The 7,721-nt window shown below is 55.9% G+C and overlaps 1 protein-coding gene across 1 annotated transcript; it reads left to right on the forward strand.

The window, feature by feature from the left end:
* The first annotated feature begins 3,331 nt into the window (after positions 1-3,331).
* CEACAM18 (carcinoembryonic antigen related cell adhesion molecule 18) lies at positions 3,332-7,325 on the forward strand. Its single transcript, XM_015591489.1, has 5 exons — positions 3,332-3,368; positions 3,502-3,774; positions 4,910-5,228; positions 6,637-6,776; positions 7,309-7,325. The coding sequence occupies exons 1-5, from the start codon at positions 3,332-3,334 to the stop codon at positions 7,323-7,325; spliced, it is 786 nt and encodes a 261-aa protein (XP_015446975.1).
* Positions 7,326-7,721: the final 396 nt, after the last annotated feature.

Consider the following 7,721-nt stretch of genomic DNA (forward strand, 5'->3'; position numbering starts at 1 on the left):
TCGCGTGACAAGTTCTCTCTCTCTCTCTCTCTCTCTCTCTCTCTCTCTCTCTCTCTCCCTCCTTCCCTTCTTCTCCCTCGCTCCAAGAGCTCTGTGTCATTTCCTTCCAGGGCCAGTAATAAACTTCTATTTTTTCAAGGTTTTCTGGCGATTTTTGCTGAGGTCATCTTACAATCATAATAAGAACTACAAGGGCTGGTACCGCCGTAACATTTGCTATTGATGAGCTGAGACCGAAACAAGACAGCTCCAGAAAGAGATTCGGGGCTCCGTGGGACTGCCGTTCCCCAGGCTGTCACCTGCCCCCAGGTGAGAGCCGTGGCTGGCTACACCCACTACTGACATGTCTTTCTGGAGGGAGTCACTTCCCAACACCTGTCAGACTTCTCCGCTCAGAGGTGTCCATGGACTGATGACATAGGATGCCTGCTGCTCAGATAAGATGCTCCAAATGACAGGGGGGCCAGGATGGGATGGGCCAAGGCCAGGGCCAGGGCCAGCTCCGGGATCTGCTTGAGGGAATAAGTGTGAGTCTCTGAAGCCTGACGGATGTGCCAAGCCTGCAGATGCCTTCCAAGGGCAGGGGCCTTGCGAGAGTTCCTTTGTATTAAATGCTCCGATTCATGCCATGGGCGCTGATTGAAACAGCTCTGCCATCTCGGTCCCAAATGAGCGGGTCAGTCATCGTCGGCCATGTATAGTCTGGCTGCAAGGGAGGGACGTTTTTCTCCAGTGACTTGGCACAAAATTCTGTCTGATAGGGATGCTCATGTCGGGGATTGCCAAGTAGATCCACTCAGGTGCTCTCTGTGACAGAGGTGGCTGGTGCCCCCCTAATATCCATTCTCCCTCTTTTCCTAACTAAAAAGGCTGCACTCTCCAGCTACCCCTGCAGGTAAGTGTGGCCACATGACGACTTTTTGGCCAATGAGATATAAGCAGAACTGCTGTGAACCATTCTCAGAAAGGTTTCCTTCCTCCTTGGAGCGGACGCAGTTCGGAGATGAGGGAAGGGGCAGTAACCCAGTGCTTCAGATGGGCGAGAGCCACGAGATCACCTTTGCATGTCTTCCGCTTACACTCACATCCTGGGGACGGCCGATGAAATGACTTCGATGGTCGCAAAGACATTATTTTCCTATTCCACGCAGATGTGTTTTGCATATGGATTTTCAGGCTACAGTACGAGACTTCAGAGATATTGAATAAGCCACCAGGTACTCAGAGGTGTACGTGTGCTCGTGTTCCCCTGACTAAATTTCTGTTTAACGTTGGAGAAACCCACATAAGGAGGATATTTAATGGTGTGATTCCGCTTTTATAAAAATATGCATATGTGCATGAGAACAGATAACGTCAACACCAAAAAGAGCCATGGGAAAAAGCTCGATATATCTCCAGGTGGTCAAATTATCACGGGCAATTTTTAACAGCATTAATTCGATAATAATGAATAATTATATACTCGTTCTATTTATAAAATTATTTATTTGTATATTTATACCTGCACAATCGGATACACGTATAAACATTTTATATATTTAGATAAGTATTTAAATAGTTACCTAATTTTAAAATACCGATTATGAAGATTCGTGAGGAATATTTGCAGTGGCTTAATTCTTAAGATAGTGTTAGTTCTGTTTTTCTTTATATGTTCTATTTGCCATTAATAAATAGGTTTTCTTTTTTAAACACATCGTATCACAGATTGCAACACTCCCTCCTCCCCCACGTCTACATTTTCTTTGTTAAGACTTTTCCAAAATTTTTAGAGCTAATGCATCCCTCTTACGATTAAAAGAAGTATCTGTTGGCGTGAAAGGTGAACATAGTCCCAAACACAGCTCGAAACACTTGGTCCATTGACCTGGGGAGACTCGCACAGCCCTGCGTCCAGTGGTTGTCGAAAGCGACGATGCGATTTAGCGATCCAGCACTGCGTAGGAAAAAACAAAACCCTAAAACAAGACGCACCTTCAAAAAGCCTCACGTCTCGTCCGGGTCGCGTTGTCTGGCATTTTCCAGTTTTCCTAACAGTGAACGTGTGGGGTTGTTTGTTTGTGACCGGGACGGACGAGTGTAAATAAGTAAATAAATCATAAACGAAAGGTAGCACCAAGTCGTCAAGAGAATGACCGGCTCTCACAGCGCTGGCCCAGCCCCTCCCCCACGGTGCAGAGTCCAACCTGGGAGGCCGAGGGCGACGGAGTTACAGGCGGAGACGCAGGTCTGTGTCCCCCGGCGGAGGCCACCGGGTCACCGGAGAGATCCCTCCACTAGGAGTTCACACGCCAGTTATGGGCCTTTCCGGACCCACCTGCCGCCTCTGGAGGGAACTGGTCCTTGTGGGTAAGAGAGAGATGACCTTGCAGGACGGGAGGTGTGGAGGTGACGGGGACAAGGACCCTCACCAGGACTTTCGCGAGCTCACACACATGGGCACACCTCACCCAGACACACACACGCACACACACGCACACGCACACGCACTCATGGGCACACCTCACCCAGACACACACACGCACGCACACACACACATGCACACGCACACACACGCGCGCGCACACACACGCAGTTTAGACCCTCTCTCCACTCTAAAGAAGTAGGTGTCCGAGTCGTTTCTCCGCGCATCTCTGATGCCCAGGGAGCAGTTGTCGTTCTTGGGGTCCCCGAGGAGACGGAATCGGCCCTGTTCACACACACACACACACGGGCACACCTCACCCAGACACACACACATGCACACACACGCACACACACACGCACACACACGCACACGCACACGCACGCACACGCACACAGACACGCACACGCACGCACACGCACACACACGCACGCACAGAAGGTTCCCTGGGTCACCTATCTGCCTTGATCCCCTCCCCCACCTCTCCAGCACGACCCCTTCCCAACTCCTCACTTCCCCCTAAGCTCCTCCGGGTCCCCGACACACACAACTATCATGTCTCACTGGCAGCCGTGCATCCTGGGCTCGAACACCCCCAGTGTCCACACCTGGTGGCCCGGACCTGAGGATCTCAGGTGTCTGTGCTTCCTCTGTGGAACTGAGCTGAGGTTGGGGGTTTGCAGACGTGGCAGCAGATCCCCATCCCCCACACCCCCCCACTCTAAAAAAAAACCCACCCCCACACCCCCCTGCACTTCCACGCCACTGAATTTAGACCCCGAATCAAAGGCACGTGTCGACGGGAGAGTTTTATCCACCCAGATAATCATGCCCAGGGCTCCCACTGGGTTCCACCCTGTGCCCAGGGGTGCTGGGGTCACAGCAGGACTGAGACAGTCTTCCTAGAGCTCACGTCACTGCGAGATGCGGATCTGTGCCCACGCTGCAGTAACCCAGAGTGGTGGGGACGGGGCGAGGGGGGGCCCGGAGGCTGCTGCAGCGGCGAGGGACCATGTGACCCGGGTTGGGGAGGAGGAGATGAGTGGAGCTTGGGGGGCCAGACCCCACCTCTCACCCTTCCCTGCTTCCCGCAGAGTTGGAAAGCAACCCAGGCATCTCGGTCAGCAGCAGCTCCGTGGTACCGTACATGGATTCCGTGGCCGCCTTCTGCCACACCGACGCCGCTGATGTCGAGTGGTATGTGAACGCCTTACTGGTGACCAGCAATGACCGGATGACAATTTCCCCAGACGGCAAGATGCTCGTCATCCACAGGGTCGGCCGCGATGACAGAGTGCTTCAGTGTGCGATTAAAAACATCTTCGGGCTTCTTCAAAGGAGTGAACAGATCTCTCTGACGGTGGCCTGTGAGTGGTCTGGGGTGACGGGTGTGGAGCCAGGGGTGGGCCCAGAGTCATCCAAGGGCGTGGGGGTGACACACGCAGAACCGGAGAGAGGGAGCATCCTGAGCCAGCCTGCGGCCAGCTTGATCTGGGCTCAATCCCCAGCTCTGGCTATTTGGCTCTCTAGGACATGCCCTAACCCCTGCTTCTCAGATTAGAAATGATCCCCAGCTCTGGCTATTTGGCTCTTTGGACCTGGGACATGCCCTAACCCCTGCTTCTCAGATTAGAAATGGGACTCTGTGGAAAGAGGGGGCAGCTCGCAACCGATCGTTGCTTAGATTGACATTTAATGGGTCGAGTTTTCAAGACCCCGCCTGCCTTGGGTTTTCCAGTTCGGCTCCTGGGTCTCTCATCTCTGGTTTTCTGACTTAGCGCTGTCACCTCCCCTTCGTCCTTCGCTCGGATGGAACTGTCTACACGCCCTTGAGCAGACAGTTCGATCGAAAAAACTAAGTTCTGCATGCCACACATTCTCTTCTCTTTAGACCTCTCTGGCGGCCCACCAAGGCCAGGTTTGCCTCCTGGCAAGACCTTCTCAAATTCTCGGATGGGTCTTGTCGATCGAAGACATGACGGCAAGGCTGTCACAGAGACGACCTCCGTACACTGCTTACTGGCCGGAGGTTAGACCCGGGACCCGGGGCTACAGCTGTTCAGAAAGATTCCTCCTGGCCATAGGGGGACTTGCTTGGCCCATTCGTGGGTCCATGGAGGCCGCGAGTCCTCGGTCTTCTCCTCCGAGCCTCGCTTCCCTCAGCCGTAACACAGATCAATAGTGGAACTGATCGCACGGGCCGCTGTGGGAATTATGCAAGTGCGTGAAAACCTGGAAGGTATTTGAGGCAGCGCCCGAAACGCCGTGGGCCTGACGCAGTTGCTTCTGGTCTATCCCTATGTCATCATGACGTGAACGGCCGCCACGGAGCTGGCACACAGGAGGTGCCGTCGTTGTCACCACGGCTGCCTTGCCCGCCGGGGGGAATCTAGGGGGTCCGCTCTGGGTGCGGAGTGGGGCACCTCCGGACCGGGGGAGGACTCTGTGAGGCTCGAGGGAACGAGACGAGATGTGGGCCCCGGGCTCCCGTCCTGTCTGCAGATGGGCCGGACAGCGTGCTGCTGCGGACTGACCCCCACCACATCAGAGGCATCGTGTCTGCCGAGATCGGCACCCGGGTGCGGCTGGAGTGTGTCTCCACCTCCCTCCCGGGACCCAAGTACCGCTGGGTCCACCACGGCTCCCTCTTGAGCTTTTCAGAGGCAAACATCACGCTGCCGAGTCTGGCCTGGGAGCAGATGGGCAGATACAGGTGCGTCGTGGAGAACCCCGTGGCCCAGCTCTCCATGTACAGGGACGTCGAGGTCCAGAGGCCCCGTAAGTGCAGCCGCTTCCCCTCTGGGGCTTACCCTCTCCCAGTGTCCCCACCTCCACGCCTCGGCCTGGGTGGCACCTGTCACCAGGACTGCTGTCTCCAGCTCACACTCCGTCCTCACAGTGGTTGGGTGGAACCCTCCCATCCCCTTGAGGTCTGAGCCCAAAGCTGCCCCCTCCAGGAAGTCCCCAGAGTCCTGAGCTCAGAGATCTGCGAGACAAGATCAGCCAACACTTGACGAGCACTTACTGAGCGCCAGCCCCCATTCCAACCCGCACGACCCTCGCAGTCTCTCTCTGTTGGGAGCGTCGCCCCCATTCCACAGGTGAGGACACCGGTGCTCGGGGTGGGGTGCTCTATTCCAGGTTCCAGTTCTAATCAGCAGAGGAGGCAGAGTTCACGCCCCGGGAGTCCGGTCAGACCACACGGCCTCTGCCCGCAGCGGTCATGCTGGGCCGTCTCCGAGATAAGGAAGTGGGAAGAGGAAGGGGAAGTGGCCCAGAGAAGGTAGAGCTCTGCCGTGGACGTGGTGTGAGAAACGTGATTTGGGGCTGAATCCGTAAATGGCGAAAACGCCGTTTTCATCGACGGAGAGAGACCGACGGGCTCAGACACGCAGGGCGGTGACGAGCGGGGATGCTGGAACCCGGCGACCCGAGTCCAGATCCCGGCTCTGCCTCTGGCCAGCGGCACAAGCCGGGGAGGGCAGCTTCACCTCTCCGAGCTCCCGCTTCCCCATCTGTCGTGTGGGGATAACCAAGGTCCCTACGTCACCGGGTCGCTGTGAGAACCAAGTCCGACGCTGAGAGAGAAAGTTCAACAGGAGCCATCGGCCTGGCTCTTCCCAGAGAGCCGTGAGCACACAGCGAATGTGGGCCGGAGGCGTCATTCTGGTCCCCGCGCACTGCTGACGAAGCACCTACTATGCGCCGAACACGACGCGTTTGTGTTACTATCTGACTCAGGCCTTCCCACTCCACTGCACTCTAAACTCCGGGGGGCAGAGGTTGGGTGAGCTCTTTGACTGTCATTTGTCCCCAGTGCTGTACCACGGGGCCTGGCAGACGCACAGTTGGTGCACAGTGGAACGCCCCTGCAATGCGTTAATGACCCTGTGACACCAGCAGCCCTCTGACCTGCCGCTCTCTGTCCCCGCATGTCAGTCTGTTCTCCAGAGCACTCGTTAGGGTCAGGGTTAGGGTTAGTGACGTGAGTCAGCTCCTCGCTTCATTGTTGGCTGTCTGCTTCTCACCTGGAATGCCAGCCCCACGAGGGCAGGAAGTGACCTTGGTTCCCCGTTGAATGCCTGCTACCTGGGACAGCGCTTTGCATGTAGCAGGCGCCGATAACTCCTTGAAGAACAAACGAGTAGATGAAGAGATGGATGAAGGGGTGAGAAGGACGGTCCTAACGCCCACCTACCCTCTCCTTCCAGGCACGTCCCTGTTCTTAGGAGAGGCTTCTACATCGCAGGACCCTTGGCTGTGTTCTTCGCCGTGGCGACTGTCCTGGGAGGTGTCTACCTCTGCGGAATCCTGGTCTACGTGCCGGTCAGCCATTTCTCCATCAGGGGCTCGTTGCCCTGCGTCAAGGGTGGGCCATGGCTTGGAGACTCGGACCCAGGAGGGAAAGGCAGAGCCAGAGGGGGAAGGGAAAAGCCAGGAACTGGGCTGTCAGGGAGCATCTGGGCCAGACACATCGGTCTTGAGGACCAGGAGCGAGGCAGAGGGAGAGAGGGAGGGTTTAGAGTCAGCCGTGCCTCGAAAGTAGCAACAGGGCTTCATCCAGGGCTTTTCTCCATCCTGGCGGTTTCTTTGTGTTTACAAAGCTGTTGAGTTTGGGGAAACAGGCGGCAGAGGTCAGCCATGCTGCGGGAAGGCGTTGGATGGAGAGATGATTAACATCTGGATTCAAATTCCGGCTCTGCCTCTACCTGGCTGGACGACCTTGAGCAGATCCTGTGTCCTCTCGGGTCTTCCCAGCCCCACGTAGAGGACGTGAAGGGTCACCCCTGCCCCGAAGGGTGATGTGAGGGTTAAACACACATCTCGAGGGACGAAGGGAGTAGCCACATTCTCGGCAGAGTGGACCAGAGTGTCTCAACCTCAGCTCTGTCCATATTTAGGGTCAGATCGTTATTGAAGTGGTGGGGGCCGGGCTGCCCTGTGTACTGTAGGCTGTGTAGCGGCACCCCTCATTTCTAGCCTCTTGACGTCCGTAGCAACAACCACCATAAGCCCCAGTTTAGACAACCAAAAATGACCGTAGGCGTTACGAAGGTCCCATGGGTGGGGATGGGGGGACCCTGCTCTGGTCGAGAACCACCATGATGACGACGATGACGACGTTGATAGAAACGATAAGAGTGCCGATCGTGGCGACGGTGACGGTGGTGGTGATCCCGCTGAATCTGGTCATGATGGTGACGTCCGTGATCATGGTTACGATGGTGGCGATCATTGCGCCGCCGGTGATGCCAATGACGGCGAAGGCTTTAGACAACACGTTCCTTGTTTATTCTTTTAGACTTTCGCTATT

This window comes from Pteropus alecto, unplaced genomic scaffold, assembly GCF_000325575.1.
Source record: "Pteropus alecto unplaced genomic scaffold, ASM32557v1 scaffold41, whole genome shotgun sequence".
NCBI classification, from domain to species: domain Eukaryota; kingdom Metazoa; phylum Chordata; class Mammalia; order Chiroptera; family Pteropodidae; genus Pteropus; species Pteropus alecto.

What these genes read in the sequence shown, in the direction of transcription:
- CEACAM18 (XM_015591489.1), top strand. Translation starts at nt 3,332, where the DNA reads ATGCGGATCTGTGCCCACGCTGCAGTAACCCAGAGTG. An exon ending in CGCTGCAGTAACCCAGAGTG is followed by an intron (nt 3,369 to 3,501) that starts GTGGGGACGGGG and finishes TGCTTCCCGCAG; the next exon opens with AGTTGGAAAGCAACCCAGGC. An exon ending in GGGGCTTACCCTCTCCCAGT is followed by an intron (nt 5,229 to 6,636) that starts GTCCCCACCTCC and finishes CCCTGTTCTTAG; the next exon opens with GAGAGGCTTCTACATCGCAG.